This window comes from Pocillopora verrucosa, chromosome 2, assembly GCF_036669915.1.
Source record: "Pocillopora verrucosa isolate sample1 chromosome 2, ASM3666991v2, whole genome shotgun sequence".
NCBI lineage: Eukaryota > Metazoa > Cnidaria > Anthozoa > Scleractinia > Pocilloporidae > Pocillopora > Pocillopora verrucosa.
The window spans coordinates 19321992-19343604 of NC_089313.1; the positions used below are offsets into that span (position 1 = coordinate 19321992).

The 21613-nt window shown below is 37.9% G+C and overlaps 1 protein-coding gene across 1 annotated transcript; it reads left to right on the forward strand.

Annotated features, from left to right (window-relative positions):
* Positions 1 to 1719: 1719 nt before the first annotated feature.
* LOC131790760 (uncharacterized) lies at positions 1720 to 20214 on the forward strand. Its single transcript, XM_066162882.1, has 8 exons — positions 1720 to 2272; positions 2991 to 3049; positions 3252 to 3489; positions 4080 to 4250; positions 5249 to 5419; positions 6908 to 7078; positions 16766 to 16936; positions 18425 to 20214. The coding sequence occupies exons 1-8, from the start codon at positions 1720 to 1722 to the stop codon at positions 18727 to 18729; spliced, it is 1839 nt and encodes a 612-aa protein (XP_066018979.1). The 3' UTR covers positions 18730 to 20214.
* The last annotated feature ends 1399 nt before the right edge of the window (positions 20215 to 21613 follow it).

A 21613-nucleotide genomic window follows, 5' to 3' on the forward strand; every position in this document is an offset into this window, starting at 1 on the left:
GTAATAAAACTTTAAAACAGACTTCACAAATAGTCACAAACATAAAATATTTTAATGAGAATCATTTCCGTTAATTTGAATGGCAAGTCTCAATGTACACATTTAGGAACTGATACTACGAATCGAATGATATATTTCTTTCTAGTTGGGCATCTTAAGATGGTTTCTTTAATAGGAGATCAGCGCCGGCTCGAAAAGGATATACTTTTGCCATATCATAATTACAATCATTATCGTTATTATAAGTATTCAAGGTCATCAGAGCTTATAGCTTTAAAATCGTTCTCAAATAACTAGCTATTGTATTGGTTTACCAGTTTGTCAAAAAACTCAAATATATCAATTGAAGACTCCTCTAAACAGGGTTAAACTGTGTTTGGTTAAATATGTCGCTTATACAATGAAACACGTGTTATAAGCGATATAACAATAAAATATTATAATAAATGGTTCACAAAGTGATAACAAACGCAGAAAATAGAAAATCGAGGAGATCACACATGAAAAGCAGAGCTAAAAGAGATAACATCATCTTGTTTTAAGTTACCATGGCAGTATCTCCCTTTAACGCGAATATATTGAAAATAATTTACGTTTGTTTGGTTTTTATGTGGTATTTTGGTACAAGCCATGATTTGCGTGCGCGTCAATTCGCCGGAAAGAAACTCTAAAGAGAACTTGAAATGACCAACATCAATCGAAACCACTCTCTGAAATGTGAAAAAAAAACTCTTCACCGCAAAAGCATTGAGAATGATTGTCGCGTGAGAACACTCATGTTTATTTTACAAGAGCAACTTTTAGAGAAAAACAGAAGGCAAACTGTGAATAATTATTTGACGGGCGGTCTTTCCTGCATTTTCTTTTACCATAATTCCGTTTTATGTTGCTTTTTATTAAAATGTGAGCACCCAACGTGATCGCAGTAAAAACGGTTTTGCTGTGGGGTGGAAACAAAACCAAACGAGACGCTCGCATTTTGGCGTCAAATAATATCAAGTTATAAATTTTTAATGGAGTGACTCAAAAAATGAATAAATAAATACTCCATATTTTGTAAACAATTAAAGGCCAGGCTAAAATCTTACCCAAGCGTATGGGGTTAATTTTTATCGCTGAGGATATTGTTTTGAAATAGTAGAGGATGAAAATAACGAGCTCTAATACGAAATCTTTATACACGGTGCTAATGAGTTGCATTTCAAGAAATATGAAAAAACCAATCTTGCCTGTGAGTGGCCAAAGAGAAAATTACATCTAAATAGAACACATCGTATCTCTTTAAACTTTGTTGAATAACCCAAGGTAATGAGACTTCAATGTGGAAAACAGGTGAATTGGCAATAGCGCACATTTATTACGCTTGCAACAAGGGTTCAGAGCGATATGACTTTTAAGAGCTGGTTATATTTCCAACAGTTAACTCAATCTGATGACGTTTGCCTTGGTGGAGAGCTGTTATTATTTTGTTCTTCTTCTTGAGTTTCACGCGATAAACTCAGAATTCGTGTTTGCCAATGAGCTCGTCTCATCTTGCGATAGTGACTATGCGGTCGGCGGCCGATTGGAACCTGCGAATCATTTTATTTGTGCGTGCGATTAAAACACAGCGCACGTTTGCCCGCTGCTTTAAAGCTTCATAGTGTAAAGAGAAGCTAGCTTCAACCCTCTGGACATAAAAAAGACAGCCATTTTGACGTTGTAGGTTAGGTTGCAGCCATGTTAGTGCGAGGTATTTTCTTCAGCCTTACCTATGTGTTGAGTTCAATGTCTCCCTCAATAAGCCAGGTAGCAGGAGAAAGCGGAGGATATTATTTCCTCGGCAAACTAAAGTCGCATGCTGAATATGAACCGTGGAATTGGCTTGCCAATGCCACTCTGCAATTCTATTTCAAAACTTGGAGCAAATCTAAAATGATGATGTTTTATCAAGAGGAGAAAACACACGGCCAGCACATGGATTTATTCCTGAAAAAGGGGAAACTTCAACTCCGCGTTAAGATGGGACAAAACATGGTTTCTATCCAAGAGCGGTTTATTGAGGATAAAGTGGATTTCGACGACTCGGGGTGGCATGAAGTTAAAATTGAGTTGTCTGGGAGCGAAATACGTTTTTTTGTTAATTCAACTGACGGAAACGTATACAGCGCAGATCCAATTCCATACACAGAGTATAATCCGTCTACCACTAGCCACCAAAACATCGAGTCTCTCCAAGTCGCTGGTCTTGCTATTAGAAAGGGATTTAAATGGAATGAATTGTACCATACAAGTATTTTCAAGGAAGTCTACGGGTAATGTATCTACTAATTATTGTTGAGATATGACTTTGTCATCGTAGAAATGCGTCAACTAATGGCTTCTATATACGCACTCGAGTTTGCTGACGGTTACTAGAACTAGAACAAGGTCAGGGTCGAGGGTTGACAAAATGACGTGCCCTCAAACGCTCAGTGAAAATATCAGCTTACAACACAGTTGCTTCTCAGAGAATCGTTGCAATACTTCATTTATTCACCCACTACTTTCCTTTCGTAAGCTTCTTTTCTGAGTGGAAGGAAGGGAGACTGTGTCATGTATTTTTCAGTTGCACAGTTTATTTACTATTTCACTGTCATGTTTCAGTCGTAAATCGTTTAAACGTTATAAAACTTTCATTTGTATAACCTTCATAAATGAATGATTATGGCGTCCGCGCTTTGTTATTTTTTAATTCACGCTCATATGAATTATTAATCCGTGCACACGACTCTCCAAGTCAACTTAGCGAGAGATCATTTCCAATCATAGCTTTTAAATCATAGAAAGATGTCAAATGATTGTCACGAAATAAAAATCCATCTCCGAGAAAATTTGAGTCTCAGATCTATAGAATTGACAACTGGACACAAAATATCTTCTACTAATCGACGAACGAGTACAAAAGACTCCTGAGTTCTTTCTCCGTCTATCTACAAACTTGACGCTTTGGACATTGTTGATCCTCGTAGTATGCGGGGTACTTGTCACATTTGAACCTTTCATGACACAGTTTACTTACGAGATCTCTGTATCTCATTTGGGAGGGCACAGTAGGATCTTAGGTTCCTTTTTGTTCGGGGAATAAAGTTTTCTCCTTGTTTAACACTCGAGACAAAGGTTGATATCTTTCTTTATTGGACAACCCAGCGAAAAGTTTACCATACTTCACACTCTATCTTCAACTATGATTTGTAAAACTTTTTTTAACGACTGGATTCATGTCATAACAGAGGGAACCCTTAAGCTTCCAAGGATGTATTGGCAACATCAGATTCAACCGAATTCCAAACGGTCGCTTAGAGCAAGCGAGACTTCGAACTCCTCCAAGAGGGGCGGTGGACAACTGCACTGGAGCATGCGCAGAACGGACTCAAAGATGTTCCAATGGAGGTCGATGCGTTGATCATATCAAATACTCCGAGTGTGACTGCACAGGGATTGGGTACGAAGGAGGGAGCTGCAAAATACGTAAGACACTTAAATCATACTACACCCATTCTTTTTCTTAATAGTGCTCTACCTTTTATGGTAACAGAAAGAGTCATGGCTACAGAATATTGAAATTCTGACGACGACTCAGAAATCTGTTCGGCCCAACACCAACATCTACCGGTAAGGACTATTTAACAAAGACTTCTTTTTGACACTAATCTGTTCAACTCACTCACATGCCCTCGCAGACAAATTATAAAAGGCTGCTTTTCTGGTTTTCGCTAACGTCAAGATTGCCTTCTGTGAAAGTTCTAATTTTTCAAACCTATCGCCGAGAGATAAAAAGAGAACAACTTTGCTATGTCACTTATCTTTACTATCGTCATTGAGAGAAGGGTGTGGTTAATGTACAGGTTGCTGGGACGTATTCATCTCTGATAAATGTTGAAAATACATTTAGCTAATTGCCTTGTCCTAAGCAGCTAAAAGATAATCGCTTATATGAAATAAACCAATTTTGCTTTTCACTACCCCACTATGATCTTCAAAATCAACTTTTTAATAACACAATCACCATATTAACAGCGCATCAAAAGTTAATGGGTATAAAACATTTTCCACCGCAGCAGTAAAGAAGTATATCAACTCAACGGTATCTCCACATGTCAACAGAACAGTTTCCAATGGAACAGATGTCACCGCACAGAAAAACAACACCAGAGACGACGACAATAATGTCAGTAGCGGTGGAGATGTTGGTGCAGGCAATGGGAGCGACGACATTGTAAATGATCCAGGTAAAAGCACCAAAGGTGTAGCAGTGAGCGAAAGCAAGAAGGCCCATAATGGAGTTTCACTTCTGGTCGATTCGCTGCCGCTTTGCCTTTTTCTTTACATGACAGCTTTACTCATTGGCATTGATGTAGCCTGATAGTGACTTGGTCTACTCCTCTGAAAGCTGGAGTCTCGGAAGAATCTTAAGCCTCAACAGTGTAGATAAAATTGCGCTTTATGAAGGACTGGGTTCGAGAGTAGATCAACAGGCTGTTAAATGACAGAACAACCGTATCAATACTTCATATTATCTATCTTTTAGAGGTTTAGGTAATGGGAATCTTTCAGCGTTGTAACCGCTTCAGAAATTCTTACCAGTTCCCGTTATTCTCTGCAAGTAACAAACTATGTAGGTACTATAAGATATCAACACCAAAAAATTTCATAACTGATTTTTGTCCAACGGTTTATTAAGTACACAATCTGCGTCATGTTGTCATTTTTCATTCGTTCTCTGCAGAAAAGTTTGATTGAATTTAAGTAGAAAATGACTCACGTTATAAGTAGTATTTCTTTCATCTGTATTTAACAAAGACTTCTTTTTGACACTAATCTGTTCAACTCACTCACATGCCCTCGCAGACAAATTATAAAAGGCTGCTTTTCTGGTTTTCGCTAACGTCAAGATTGCCTTCTGTGAAAGTTCTAATTTTTCAAACCTATCGCCGAGAGATAAAAAGAGAACAACTTTGCTATGTCACTTATCTTTACTATCGTCACTGAGAGAAGGGTGTGGTTAATGTACAGGTTGCTGGGACGTATTCATCTCTGATAAATGTTGAAAATACATTTAGCTAATTGCCTTGTCCTAAGCAGCTAAAAGATAATCGCTTATATGAAATAAACCAATTTTGCTTTTCACTACCCCACTATGATCTTCAAAATCAACTTTTTTTATAATACAATCACCATATTAACAGCGCATCAAAAGTTAATGGGTATAAAAAATTTTCCACCGCAGCAGTAAAGAAGTATATCAACTCAACGGTATCTCCACATGTCAACAGAACAGTTTCCAATGGAACAGATGTCACCGCACAGAAAAACAACACCAGAGACGACGACAATAATGTCAGTAGCGGTGGAGATGTTGGTGCAGGCAATGGGAGCGACGACATTGAAATTGATCCAGGTAAAAGCACCAAATGAGTAGCAGGAAGCAAAAGCAAGAAGGCCCATAATGGAGTTTCACCTCCAGTCGTTTCGCCGCCGGTTTGCCCTTCTTAAGTTACTTAAAAAAATAAATAAATAACTCTTTGTTAGCGTATAGAGTGGTATGTTGCTAGCATTAATCAGATCGTTTAGGGTATGTATCTCGCACCAATCAGAGCGTCGGTTTTTTTGGTTCCTTGGTTTGAGAGGTGTTCAAATTTCAATGAATTAACCCGGGTTCGTAGACTAGAATCATCATTTAGAATGTGAAATGTTGGCTTTTCTGTGTTTTTAACGCGTATTTTACCACGCTTTGAGAGAAATGCGATACTATTAGGCAGATGAACGAAATCAGATAACCTATAGTAAACATGTTACTCGTGCTGTGAAAATGGTTGAGAGTTGTTCGAGAGGAAGTGGAGTTCTGTGCACCGTAGCACAATCCATGTTATTGTTCCTTCACGACGAGAGTGATTGGAAAAATTTTGAATCAAATGTTGCTTGAGGTGTTGATGAGCTGCACCAAACATGTTGATTTGAGCAATTCTTTAACGGCAAGCTGTGTTGCAAGATTGATGATTTGTTGAGTGGGCCGATTATATTTTTCTGGATTGGTTTGCTCGGTGCTATCTCTAGATGAGTGTCTGATTGAAATTAACTATAGTCGATTTTGTGTGGTTCATAGGAAGCTTTGTCGCCTCGTGTGACATTGTGTTTAAATGATATGCAATGTTAAGCGGTGTTTTTATTGAACAATGATTTTTCTACGAAAGGTGGCCGAGTTTTCTCTTTGGTGGTTTAGTTGCAGTCATTTCATTGTAAGCATCGTTGTGCGTTACTCTTGAAGGGGGTCTTTCGATGCTAGAAGGTTGAGCAGTTGCAAGTGTGCTGCAAAGTGGGTTTTGTGTCATTTTTGGCCGTGGAGGAAAATTGTTTGGCTGTTTCGAGGGTAATTTTGAGAACACTGGACGAATGGAAATGTTTTCGATTCCTGGAGAAAGTGATCTTGTGGAGTCGTTTATGTTTGGCCAAGGACGAATTCAAATACCATCATAAACATGTTTATTTTATTCAAAAAATGTGCTTCCTACCTCAAAGAAAGTGGCCCGCTATCAAAGACCCCTTGAGGAGGAAAAATTGGACTTTTTCTTGACTTTATTATCTTACATTTTGTTTGATTTTGAGTAAATTTCGTATTGATTTAACTTTCACTTTCATTGTCATCATTGAGAGAAGGGTGTGCCTAATGTAGAGGTTGCTGAGACAAATTCATCTCCGATAAATGTTGAAAATACATTTAGCTAATTGCCTTATTCTAGGCAGCTAAAAGATAATCGCTTATATTTGAATAAACCAATTTTGCTTTACACTACCCCACTATGATCTTCAAAATCAACTTTTTTAATAATACAATCATCATATTAACAGCGCATCAAAAGTTAATGAGTATTAAAAATTTCCACCGCAGCAGTAAAGAAGCATATCAACTCAACGGAATCTTCACATGTGAACAGAACAGTTTCCAATGGAACAGATGTCACCGCGCAGAAAAACAACACCAGAGACGACGACAATAACGTCAGTAGCGGTGGAGATGTTGGTGCAGGCAATGGGGATGGCGACAATGTAAATGATCCAGGTAAAAGCACCAAAGGTGTAGCAGTGAGCGAAAGCAAGAAGGCCCATAATGGAGTTTCACTTCGGGTCGATTCGCTGCCGCTTTGCCTTTTTCTTTATATGACAGCTTTACTCATCGGCATTGATGTAGCCTGATAGTGACTTGGTCTACTCCTCTGAAAGCTGGAGTCTCGGAAGAATCTTAAGCCTCAACAGTGTAGATAAAATTGCGCTTTATGAAGGACTGGGTTCGAGAGTAGATCTACAGGCTGTTAAATGACAGAACAACCGTATCAATACTTCATATTATCTATCTTTTAGAGGTTTAGGTAATGGGAATCTTTCAGCGTTGTAACCGCTTCAGAAATTCTTACCAGTTCCCGTTATTCTCTGCAAGTAACAAACTATGTAGGTACTATAAGATATCAACACCAAAAAATTTCATAACTGATTTTTGTCCAACGGCTTATTAAGTACACAATCTGCGTTATGTTGTCATTTTTCATTCGTTCTCTGCAGAAAAGTTTGATTGAATTTAAGTAGTAAATGACTCACGTTATTAGTAGTATTTCTTTCATCTGTATTTAAACTAACCAATGGATTTACGCAGGAAACGTGAAACTGTGGTGATTAAGTAATAATAAGTATGTATTTACACGCCGCATTTTTTATGCAATAATAATCACGTAAAAGAAGAAGAATGTAACTATAAAATGTTTAAAAATGTACTTCCTGTCTTAAAGAACGTTTTCAGTGAGTTTTTAGTGTAGCAAAAGAGTGGTGTATTACCACAGCTCGTCAGATCAAAGAAAAATATAACAATTTAATGAGAACTTAAAGTGAAAAAAGCGGTAACTACCTGAAGCGCAGGAAAGCGTAAGTGACCAAGACGCGTTAAGTTGAAGTTTTACCTCTGATTGGTCGAAAAGATGGCGCAAGCTTTTAAAATTTCTCTCGGCACTTGATCGTAGTTTGTTTTAAATACATATCAATCGTTGACAAGAAGACCGAGACAACATCAGTAGTACTGCTGCTGTATGTAGCATGTCACTCAATAATTTTGAGTGAAATTTAACATGTAGCGAAAGTCAGGAGCCCATTACTTAGTGCGAGTGAAATACAAATTTACTTAAATTAAAAATTAAAAACTTCCATCTCTGGACTCAATGTGTTTTTACTGCTCCGTAACCTCGCAGTTCAACTCTTTTACCAATGATAATGATAATAATAATACCAATAGTATTACTAATAAGGCATTCCTCTTTCACATAAAATGGAGGTTCGTCTTGTTTTTCAGCAGTCATCTCTTTTTCAAAAAATGCCACAACACCTGCGATGTACAAAGTCCTCTCTCTACTTATAAAACCATGGGCGCGCAAAGGTGGAAGGGTTCACATATTCTTTGTCTTCCCACGGTCCCTCACGCTCCGCTCTTATTACCAGTCTCTCGCAAGTTGTTGCGTGTTCAGTTGTCAACGATGATCAAGAAACGCCCTTCAAACTGATTAGATGAGTTTTGGAACTCGATATGTATGAATATAAATATAAAGATAACATTCAAACGCCACAAAAACAGAGTCTGGACCGCCGGCGAGGTAAGGAGTAGTAAGTTTTTTTCATTCATAACGTGAAACAGTTGGTCGTACCATTCAGTCTGGTATCATTGGGTTTAGTGACACATCGACAATGTCAGGTTAGTCACGAACACCTATTTCGACAAAAAGAAGCTTACACGGGGTAAATAAATGCAGTTAACTTTCTCATAGGTAGCCAATTAGAGACAAAAGTTTTAATGATGGTTTCATACTCAGCGGACACGAATGATCGAATGCCCCCCTTAAAACCTAAAAATGGTCAAATTAAACAAAGCCCTAATTTCTTTTGATAATTTTTTTTGTAGTTTCGTTCTCAGGCAGTTGGGTATAGAACATAAGAACTAGACATTTTCATCTCTTGTTAATATGCTTTTAAATTTTTATTTTCAGAAACCTTCGTTAGGTGATTGGCGTTGAGACAAGAAGACCACAATTTAACACTTTCAAAATTCGAGGCGCACATTTTTTGTAAATCAAATTTTACGACGTATGCCCTTAGAGGTGAAAAAGAAACAACGAAAACAAGGCCATACAACTATCTTCGTGTAACATGATAACTGCAACCTTTGTTGTCAAGGAATTAAATGTATGGGGAAAAAGGAGCAATATGAATGTAGTGATGTGGAACTTTAAGGATTATTTAATATTTAAACCAAGACTCTTCAAAGAAACTAGGATGAAAAATTTATCGTAATGGGGCAATCTTATACTTAATTTGTTTCACCAGGTGCCATAATGGTTCCTCTGGAAGTTACTCTCATTCTCGTTAACAACCAAGTGATACCTTTTAATATTCGGTAGTGGAATTCAGATACTTCCTCTTCTCCTTGACAGTGGATAAAATTGATGGGAATCATAGCGTCAAGCACAAGTCTAAAAGACATGTCAATTATTAATCGTTGTGAGCAAAGAAAAAGGAAACTGCAGAAAAAACTGCGTCAAATCCATGCCTCGATGTGCAGTAAAAAACATTCAAGCTATCCAGAGAACACTGTGCCAATGAATGGAGATAAAAAAAACTTCAAAACAGACTTCACAAGTAGTCACAAACATCAAATATTTCAACGTTTTAAAGGAGAATCATTTCCGTTAATTTGAATGGCAAGTCTCAATGTACACATTTAAGAACTGATACTACGAATCGAATGATATATTTCTTATTAGTTGAGCATCTTAAGATGGTCTCTTTAACCGGATATCAAAGCCGGCTCGAAAAGGATATACTTTTGCCATATCATAATTACAATCATTATCGTTATTATAAGTATTCAAGGTCATCAGAGCTTATAGCTTTAAAATCATTCTAAAATCACAAGCTATTGTATTGGTTTACCTTTTAGTAAAAAACTCAAATATATCAATTGAAGATTCCTCAAAACAGAGATAAACTGTGTACGATCAAAGTTTTTGCTCACATAAAGAAACACGTGTTATAAGCGATATAACAATAAAATATTATAATAAATGGTTCACAAAGTGATAACAAACGCGGAAAATAGAAAATCGAGGAGATCACACATGAAAAGTAGAGCTAAGATTGATAACATCAGCTTGTTTTAAGTTACTATGGTAGCATCTCATATATATATATATATATATATATATATATATATATATATTATTTTCAACATATTGAAAATAATTTACGTTTGTTTGGTTTTGTGTGGTATTTTGGCACAAGTCATGATTTGCGTGCGCGTCAATTCGCCGAAAAGGAACTCTAAAGAGAACTTGAAATGACCAACATCAATCGAAACCACTCTCTGAAATGTGAAAAAAAAAACTCTTCACCGCTAAAGCGTTAAGAATGATTGTCGCGTGAGAACACTCATGTTTATTTTACAAGAGCACCTTTTAGAGAAAAACAGAAGGCAAACTGTGAATAATTATTTAATGGGCGGTCTTTCCCGCATTTCCTTTCACAATGATGCCGTTTTATGTTGCTTTTTATTAAAATGTGAGCACCCAACGTGATCGCAGTAAAAACGGTTTTGCCGTGGGGTGGAAACAAAACCAAACGAGAAGCTCGCATTTCGGCGTCAAATAATATCAAGTTGTAAATTTTTAATGGAGTGACTCAAAAAATGCACAGAAAATTACTCCATATTTGTAAACAATTAGAGGCCAGGCTAAAATCTCAGCCAAGCGAATGGGGTTAATTTTGATCGCTGTGAATATTGTTTTAAAATAATAGAGGATGAAAATAACGAGCTTTAATACGAAATATTTATACATGGTGCTAATGAGTTGCATTTCAAGAAATATGAAAAACCCAATCTTGCCTGTGAATGGCCAAAGAGAAAATTACATATAAATAGAACGCATCTTATGTCTTTAAACTTTGTCAAATAGCCTAAGATAATGAGACTTCAATGTGGAAAACAGGTGAATTGGCAATAGCGCACATAAATTACGCTTGCTACAAGAGTTCGGAGCGATATGGCTTTTAAAGGCTGGTCCTATTTTCCAACAGTTAACTCAATCTGATGAAGTTCGCCTTTTTGGAGAGCTGTTATTATTTTGTTCTTCTTCTTGAGTTTCACGCGATAAGCTTAGAATTCGTGTTTGCCAATGAGATCGTCTCATCTTCCGATAGTGACTATTTGGTCGGAGGCTGATGGAAACCAGCGAATCATTTTACTTGTGCGTGCGATTAAAACACAGCGCACGTTTGCCCGCTGTTTTAACCCTTTTCCTCCCATGGGTATGGTAATTAATTTTCGCAAAAAGACAACACCGTAAATAAATGGTTGTAAGTTGAGCTACATTTAGTCAATTTTCATATATCATAGCTCATTTTGAAGTTTAGAGAATTTTCTACACAGTGAACCAACAAAGTATGCCTGGCCCTTGTTATGTAAGTTTCTCACTTTATCCTCAAAGTTGACATATGACAGTAAAAATACACTAAAAAAATCCTTCGTCTTTGAATTCAAGAATTCAGCTCTGAAACCAAAAAAAACTGTCAAATAATAACAATAGTCATTTTTGTTAAGCTAAAGAAATGACATTTAAGATAAATCACAAATATTTGTTATATTGATCTAAAAAAAGCTTCTTATGGCCCTCAAACAGTAAGGCAATTTTCATCGTAAATTTTAATTCTATAAATCATTTAAAAAATTAATCAACTGAGGATTTAACAGCAACTTAAATCTCATAAGGTATTATTTTTTTACCAGACTGATCCAAACAACCTTTCTGAGCATAACTGCCTTCCCCAAGTTTTTCAAATATCTGCAGGTTAATGATTAACCAATCAAAAGAAACAGTCATGTCCATAATCCCATGAATTATGGGTACATACATTTGTAGAATAAGCAATCAGAAAACATAATTTTTTGAACAAGGAAACACCAAATAATATCTCTTATAAGCATGGAGTTGGACATACCAGTGCTACAATGTCAGTATGCTGTTGGCAATGGTGTGTCACAACAACAGCAATAGGTGAACAGTTTTTGACAACCAACGGTCAATGTTCTGCTACTTATAGGAGAGTTCACTGCCTCATCTGCCTAGGTCTTCCTCTTGCAAAAGGCCTGCCAGGATTCTGAGGTTTCAGACATGGGGTTGCTGCTCCATATTCAGGGTCATCATACAAATAGTCTTGGAGGGTGTGGTACTTCTCAAAACAAGGGCTGGGGCACATGTGGACTCCACACAGTCCACACTTGTATGAAGTCAACACTCGCTGCAGGTGAACTTTAAAAGCACACCGTTTGTCAACTTTGACTGGGAAGTGTCCCAAAGACAGATTCAATCTTGATATTTGAGGTGCAGCAGCTGTGGGGGTAATCTTGTAGCTCCTTCCACCATGTAAACCTCTGATTACCAGAATCCGGATATCCATCATGCTCAGATCTGGTTGATCATCATCTTTTCCCTTGCAGTAAACAAGATATGCATTCAAAACTGACACCTCCAAGAAATGATAGAAGAGTTTTAGATACCATGTCCAGCCTTTCATGAGCCTTGCATAGGCAGTTGTCCTCTGGTCTGCAACATCAACACCACCCATGTGTAAATTGTATTGTTGCACTGGTATGGGACAGGCAAAGTCTCTCCTATGCCAGACGTTTGCTTCTCGCACTGACCTTTCAGCAACTCCCATTTCTTCATTAGCTGGTAAAGTTGTCAGAATAGTCACAGGTTTTCTGTCTTTCCATGTCACACAAGTGAGGTGATGTTTTTGCCGAAAAATTGCTTCACCATGTTTCATCCTCTTTACAGTAGCAGAGGTCGATGTTGTCACATCTCGAGGAAGACCGATCCGATTCCCCCGACATGTTCCACAGGCTTGAAGACCCTGATCATAAAGCTTCTCAAAAAGTTGAACTGAGGTGTAGTAATTATCCATAAATATATTGTATCCTAGTCCATAAAATGGTTCCACAAGTTTCAAAACAACTCTTTGAGCTAAACCTTTAGACTCTTGTCCACATTCCTTGCCTGTATAAACATTTATGTCTAACACATAGCCATTTTCAGAGTCAGCCAAAGTAAATTCCTTGAGGCCAAATCTTGCTGGTTTGTCCCTCATAAACTGCCTCCATGAAAGGCGTCCTTTAAACTTCACAAGGGTTTCATCCACTGACAGGTTCCTGCTTGGGGCATAAACTCTTTGGAACCGGTTTTTAATTAGTTCTAAGAAGGGCCTAATTTTCCCCAGTTTGTCATATCCATCTTGACCTCTAGGAATTAATTGTGTATTGTTCACAAAATGTATATACCTCAAAATTTGTGTAAACCGATTCCTTGACATGCAATTTGTGAAGAATGGTGTTTGAAGTATCTCATCAGTGGACCAGTAACTATGTATGGTAGGTTTGTTTACCAGCCCCATTGCTAAAATCAAGGCAATAAATGTTCTTATTTCATCTTTATCCACTGCGTGCCAAGGCATACGGTGTTTATCCGGGGTTTTGGCTCTCTCTTGGGCAGCATACAAATTTGTTTGTGTCACAACTAGATCAAGCAAGGCATCAGTAAAAAACAGACAAAAATAACTCACTGGGTCTTTTTGATCCGCTCCCATTCGAACTTTAGGCCCCGTGGGTTGGGTGAAAGGCAGGTCTGAATGCGTCCTGATGTCTTCTACCCAAACAGGATCGCCCACAACATCGTTTTCGCCCTGTGCTGTACGTCTCCGCTTCCTGGGAGGACCTGCTTGTTGTAATTCTTCATTTTCGTCACTTTCTTCAGCCTCAGAGTCAGTCTGATAAAAGTCTGAGTCAATTTCCTCGTCAGAGTCAGTCTGATAAAAGTCTGAGTCAATTTCCTCGTCAGACTCTCGCTCTAAATATGCCGTGCCTATAGCTACAGAAGTCAATGGCATTTCATCTTCGTCTACGAACACTAAATCCACGTTTTGAGAAGTCTCTGCAGCCGAATTTACTACAAATTCACTTCCAGAAGTTGAAGCCATTACTGATCAGCTGTTCCTGAACTTCGCGCGAAAACTCGAACAGAAAAGAATCGCAATTTTTTCGGTCAAAAGCAGGCAAATTCACATGAAAAAACACCGAAGAAACCGACAAAAATCGCCAGGCGTCAAATGAGCCAGAGGGGGGCTATTGCAATCAAGTATTTCACCCATAGCGGGCTCAGCATCGGTCAGCCGCATTTATCGTCACACATATGTGACGTTGGGAGGAAAAGGGTTAAAGCCCCGTAATGTAAAGAGAAGCTAGCTTCAACCCTCTGGACATAAAGCAAGACAGCCATTTTGACGTTGCAGGTTAGGTTGCAGCCATGTTAGTGCGAGGTATTTTCTTCAGCCTTACCTATGTGTTGAGTTCAATGTTTCCCTCAATAAGCCAGGTAGCAGGAGAAAGCGGAGGATATTATTTCCTCGGCAAACTAAAGTCGCATGCTGCATATGAACCATGGAATTGGCGTGCCAATACCACTCTGCAATTCTATTTCAAAACTTGGAGCAAATCTATAATGATGATGTTTTATCAAGAGGAGAAAACACACGGCCAGCACATGGATTTATTCTTGATAAAGGGGAAACTTCGACTCCGCGTTAAGATGGGACAAAACATGGTTTCTATCCAAAAGCGGTTTATTGAGGATAAAGTGGATTTCGCCGACTCGGGGTGGCATGAAGTTAAAATTGAGTTGTCTGGGAGCGAAATACGTTTTTTTGTTAATTCAACTGACGGAAACGTATACAGCGCAGATCCAATTCCATACACAGAGTATAATCCGTCTACCACTAGCCACCAAAACATCGAGTCTCTCCAAGTCGCTGGTCTTGCTCTTAGAAAGGGATTTAGATGGAGTGAATTGTCCTATCCAAATATTTTCGACGAAGTCTACGGGTAATGTATCTACTAATTATTGTTGAGATATGACTTTGTCATCGTAGAAATGCGTCAACTAATGGCTTCTATATACGCACTCGAGTTTGCTGACGGTTACAACTAGAACAAGGTCAGGGTCGAGGGTTGACAAAATGACGTGCCCTCAAACACTCAGTGAAAATATCAACTTACAACACAGTTGCTTCTCAAAGAATCGTTGCAATACTTCATTTATTCACCCACTACTTTCCTTTCGTAAGCTTCTTTTCTGAGTGGAAGGAAGGGAGACTGTGTCATGTATTTTTCAGTTGCACAGTTTATTTACTATTTCACTGTCATGTTTCAGTCGTAAATCGTTTAAACGTTATGAAATTTTCATTTGTTTAACCTTCATAAATGAATGATTATGGCGTCCGCGCTTTGTTATTTTTTAATTCACGCTCATATGAATTATTAATCCGTGCACACGACTCTCCCAGTCAACTCAGCGAGAGATCATTTCCAATCATAGCTTTTAAATCATAGAAAGATGTCAAATGATTGTCACGAAATAAAAAACCATCTCCGAGAAAATTTGAGTCTCAGATCTATAGAATTGACAATTGGACTCAAAATATCTTCTACTAATCGACGAACGAGAACAAAAGACTCCCGAGTTCTTTCTCCGTCTATCTACAAACGGGACGCTTTCCACATTGTTGATCCTTCTAATATACAGGGTACTTGTCCCATTTGAACCTTTCATGACATAGTTCACCTACAAGATCTCTGTATCTCATTTGGGAGGGCATAGTAGGATCTTAGGTTCCTTTTTGTTCGGGGAAGAAAGTTTTCTCCTTGTTTAATAATGAGACGAAGGTTGATATCTTTCTTTATTGGACGACCCAGCGAAAAGTTCACCATACTTCTCATTCTATCTTCAACTATGGTTTGTAAAACTTTTTTAACGACTGGATTCATGTCTTAACCCAGAGGGAATCCCTTCAGCTTCCAAGGATGTATTGGCAATATCAGATTCAACCGAATTCCAAATGGTCGCTTAGAGCAAGCGAAACTTCTAACTAGTCCAAGTGAGGCGGTGGACAACTGCACTGGAGCATGCGCAGAACGGACTCAAAGATGTTCCAATGGAGGTCGATGCGTTGATCATATCAAATACTCCGAGTGTGACTGCACAGGGATTGGGTACGAAGGAGGGAGCTGCGAAATACGTAAGACACTTAAATCATACTACACCCATTCTTTTTCTTAATAGTTCTCTACCTTTTATGGTAACAGAAAGAGTCATGGCTACAGAATATTGAAATTCTGACGACGACTCAGAAATCTGTTCGTCGCCAACACCAACATCTACCGGTAAGGACTATTTAACAAAGACTTCTTTTTGACACTAATCTGTTCAACTCACTCACATGCCCTCGCAGACAAATTATAAAAGGCTGCTTTTCTGGTTTTCGCTAACGTCAAGATTGCCTTCTGTGAAAGTTCTAATTTTTTAAACCTATCGCCGAGAGATAAAAAGAGAACAACTTTGCTATTTCACTTATCTTTACTATCGTCATTGAGAGAAGGGTGTGGCTAATGTACAGGTTGCTGGGACGTATTCATCTCTGATAAATGTTGAAAATACATTTAGCTAATTGCCTTGTCCTAAGCAGCTAAAAGATAATCGCTTATATGAAATAAACCAATTTTGCTTTTCACTACCCCACTATGATCTTCAAAATCAACTTTTTTAATAACACAATCACCATATTAACAGCGCATCAAAAGTTAATGGGTATAAAAAATTTTCCACAGCAGCAGTAAAGAAGCATATCGACTCAACGGGATCTCCACATGTGAACAGAACAGTTTCCAATGGAACAGATGTCACTGCACAGAAAAACAACACCAGAGACGACGACAATAACGTCAGTAGCGGTGGAGATGTAGGAGCAGGCAATGGGAGCGACGACATTGAAATTGATCCAGGTAAAAGCACCAAATGAGTAGCAGGAAGCAAAAGCAAGGAGGCCCATAATGGAGTTTCACCTCCAGTCGTTTCGCCGCCGGTTTGCCCTTCTTAAGTTACTTAAAAAAATAAATAAATAACTCTTTGTTAGCGTATAGAGTGGTATGTTGCTAGCATTAATCAGATCGTTTAGGGTATGTATCTCGCACCAATCAGAGCGTCGGTTTTTTTGGTTCCTTGGTTTGAGAGGTGTTCAAATTTCAATGAATTAACCCGGGTTCGTAGACTAGAATCATCATTTAGAATGTGAAATGTTGGCTTTTCTGTGTTTTTAACGCGTATTTTACCACGCTTTGAGAGAAATGCGATACTATTAGGCAGATGAACGACATCAGATAACCTATAGTAAACATGTTACTCGTGCTGTGAAAATGGTTGAGAGTTGTTCGAGAGGAAGTGGAGTTCTGTGCACCGTAGCACAATCCTTGTTATTGTTCCTTCACGACGAGAGTGATTGGAAAAATTTTGAATCAAATGTTGCTTGAGGTGTTGATGAGCTGCACCAAACATGTTGATTTGAGCAATTCTTTAACGGCAAGCTGTGTTGCAAGATTGATGATTTGTTGAGTGGGCCGATTATATTTTTCTGGATTGGTTTGCTCGGTGCTATCTCTAGATGAGTGTCTGATTGAAATTAACTATAGTCGATTTTGTGTGGTTCATAGGAAGCTTTGTCGCCTCGTGTGACATTGTGTTTAATTGATATGCAATGTTAAGCGGTGTTTTTATTGAACAATGATTTTTCTACGAAAGGTGGCCGAGTTTTCTCTTTGGTGGTTTAGTTGCAGTCATTTCATTGTAAGCATCGTTGTGCGTTACTCTTGAAGGGGGTCTTTCGATGCTAGAAGGTTGAGCAGTTGCAAGTGTGCTGCAAAGTGGGTTTTGTGTCATTTTTGGCCGTGGAGGAAAATTGTTTGGCTGTTTCGAGGGTAATTTTGAGAACACTGGACGAATGGAAATGTTTTCGATACCTGGAGAAAGTGATCTTGTGGAGTCGTTTATGTTTGGCCAAGGACGAATTCAAATACCATCGTAAACATGTTTATTTTATTCAAAAAATGTGCTTCCTACCTCAAAGAAAGTGGCCCGCTATCAAAGACCCCTTGAGGAGGAAAAATTGGACTTTTTCTTGACTTTATTATCTTACATTTTGTTTGATTTTGAGTAAATTTCGTATTGATTTAACTTTCACTTTCATCGTCATCATTGAGAGAAGGGTGTGCCTAATGTAGAGGTTGCTGAGACAAATTCATCTCTGATAAATGTTGAAAATACATTTAGCTAATTGCCTTATTCTAGGCAGCTAAAAGATAATCGCTTGTATTTGAATAAACCAATTTTGCTTTACACCACCCCACTATGATCTTCAAAATCAACTTTTTTAATAATACAATCATCATATTAACAGCGCATCAAAAGTTAATGAGTATTAAAAATTTCCACCGCAGCAGTAAAGAAGCATATCAACTCAACGGAATCTTCACATGTGAACAGAACAGTTTCCAATGGAACAGATGTCACCGCGCAGAAAAACAACACCAGAGACGACGACAATAACGTCAGTAGCGGTGGAGATGTTGGTGCAGGCAATGGGGATGGCGACAATGTAAATGATCCAGGTAAAAGCACCAAAGGTGTAGCAGTGAGCGAAAGCAAGAAGGCCCATAATGGAGTTTCACTTCTGGTCGATTCGCTGCCGCTTTGCCTTTTTCTTTATATGACAGCTTTACTCATCGGCATTGATGTAGCCTGATAGTGACTTGGTCTACTCCTCTGAAAGCTGGAGTCTCGGAAGAATCTTAAGCCTCAACAGTGTAGATAAAATTGCGCTTTTTGAAGGATTGGGTTCGAGAGTAGATCAACAGGCTGTTAAATGACAGAACAACCGTATCAGTACTTCATATTATCTATCTTTTAGAGGTTTAGGTAATGGGAATCTTTCAGCGTTGTAACCGCTTCAGAAATTCTTACCAGTTCCCGTTATTCTCTGCAAGTAACAAACTATGTAGGTACTATAAGATATCAACACCAAAAAATTTCATAACTGATTTTTGTCCAACGGCTTATGTAATGATTAATGTGTAATAGTTAACCATGATTGTGTAACTTCCGTTGGGTTATGAGATGCAAATAGCTCAGCAGATCAGTTTTCTTAATCGAGCGTGTGAATATAGTAGCGTTGATTACTCGAAAGAAACCGAAAGAAAAGAGTTAAAATTGGAGAAAGAGGTATGGTTTGTAGTTGTAATTTGTATTAATCTATTTAGTTATAGTATTTCTCTTATATTATTGCTCGTGATCAGTGTTATTTTGTGAATTTCTAGTACCGTGATACGCCCCCTTTTGCGTTGTTATTGTACAATCGATGTTCTGTGCGAATTATAGTAATAGGCCTTTCGTTGTAATTATCCTTTCAGTTTTTACGTAATCAAGTAAATCAAGAAATTAAAGAGCTTTGATTGATACGAGTGGCTTACTTGGTTTCAGTATAAAGTCCTATCTAAATATCGCGTTCGGAGCAATGATGGAATGTCTCTAGATCCCTCCGTCCGCTACAGCTTATTAAGTACACAATCTGCGTTATGTTGTCATTTTTCATTCGTTCTCTGCAGAAAAGTTTGATTGAATTTAAGTAGTAAATGACTCACGTTATTAGTAGTATTTCTTTCATCTGTATTTAAACTAACCAATGGATTTACGCAGGAAACGTGAAACTGTGGTGATTAAGTAATAATAAGTATGTATTTACACGCCGCATTTTTTATGCAATAATAATCACGTAAAAGAAGAAGAATGTAACTATAAAATGTTTAAAAATGTACTTCCTGTCTTAAAGAACGTTTTCAGTGAGTTTTTAGTGTAGCAAAAGAGTGGTGTATTACCACAGCTCGTCAGATCAAAGAAAAATATAACAATTTAATGAGAACTTAAAGTGAAAAAAGCGGTAACTACCTGAAGCGCGGGAAAGCGTAAGTGACCAAGACGCGTTTAGTTGAAGTTTTACCTCTGATTGGTCGAAAAGATGGCGCAAGCTTTTAAAATTTCTCTCGGCACTTGATCGTAGTTTGTTTTAAATACATATCAATCGTTGACAAGAAGGCCGAGACAACATCAGTAGTACTGCTGCTGTATGTAGCATGTCACTCAATAATTTTGAGTGAAATTTAACATGTAGCGAAAGTCAGGAGCCCATTACTTAGTGCGAGTGAAATACAAATTTACTTAAATAAAAATTGAAAACTTCCATCTCTGGACTCAATGTGTTTTTACTGCTCCGTAACCGCGCAGTTGAACTCTTTTACGAATGATAATAATAATTATAATAATAATAATAATAATAATACCAATAGTATTACTAATAAGGCATTCCTCTTTCACATAAAATGGAGGTTCGTCTTGTTTTTCAGCAGTCATCTCTTTTTCAAAAAATGCCACAACACCTGCGATGTACAAAGTCCTCTCTCTACTTATAAAACCATGGGCGCGCAAAGGTGGAAGGGTTCACATATTCTTTGTCTTCCCACGGTCCCTCACGCTCCGCTCTTATTACCAGTCTCTCGCAAGTTGTTGCGTGTTCAGTTGTCAACGATGATCAAGAAACGCCCTTCAAACTGATTAGATGAGTTTTGGAACTCGATATGTATGAATATAAATATAAAGATAACATTCAAACGCCACAAAAACAGAGTCTGGACCGCCGGCGAGGTAAGGAGTAGTAAGTTTTTTTCATTCATAACGTGAAACAGTTGGTCGTACCATTCAGTCTGGTATCATTGGGTTTAGTGACACATCGACAATGTCAGGTTAGTCACGAACACCTATTTCGACAAAAAGAAGCTTACACGGGGTAAATAAATGCAGTTAACTTTCTCATAGGTAGCCTATTAGAGACAAAAGTTTTAATGATGGTTTCATACTCAGCGGACACGAATGATCGAATGCCCCCCTTAAAACCTAAAAATGGTCAAATTAAACAAAGCCCTAATTTCTTTTGATAATTTTTTTTTGTAGTTTTGTTCTCAGGCAGTTGGGTATAGAACATAAGAACTAGACATTTTCATCTCTTGTTAATATGCTTTTAAATTTTTATTTTCAGAAACCTTCGTTAGGTGATTGGCATTGAGACAAGAAGACCACAATTTAACACTTTCAAAATTCGAGGCGCACATTTTTTGTAAATCAAATTTTACGACGTATGCCCTTAGAGGTGAAAAAGAAACAACGAAAACAAGGCCATACAACTATCTTCGTGTAACATGATAACTGCAACCTTTGTTGTCAAGGAATTAAATGTATGGGGAAAAAGGAGCAATATGAATGTAGTGATGTGGAACTTTAAGGATTATTTAATATTTAAACCAAGACTCTTCAAAGAAGCTAGGATGAAAAATTTATCGTAATGGGGCAATCTTATACTTAATTTGTTTCACCAGGTGCCATAATGGTTCCTCTGGAAGTTACTCTCATTCTCGTTAACAACCAAGTGATACCTTTTAATATTCGGTAGTGGAATTCAGATACTTCCTCTTCTCCTTGACAGTGGATAAAATTGATGGGAATCATAGCGTCAAGCACAAGTCTAAAAGACATGTCAATTATTAATCGTTGTGAGCAAAGAAAAAGGAAACTGCAGAAAA

Bases quoted from the DNA above. Each gene is read 5' to 3' on its own strand.
- LOC131790760 (XM_066162882.1), top strand. From the start codon at position 1,720: ATGTTAGTGCGAGGTATTTTCTTCAGCCTTACCTATGTGTTGAGTTCA. The intron at 3,490-4,079 runs GTAAGACACTTA...TTTCCACCGCAG, and splicing joins AGGAGGGAGCTGCAAAATAC to CAGTAAAGAAGTATATCAAC. The intron at 5,420-6,907 runs GTAAAAGCACCA...TTTCCACCGCAG, and splicing joins CGACATTGAAATTGATCCAG to CAGTAAAGAAGCATATCAAC.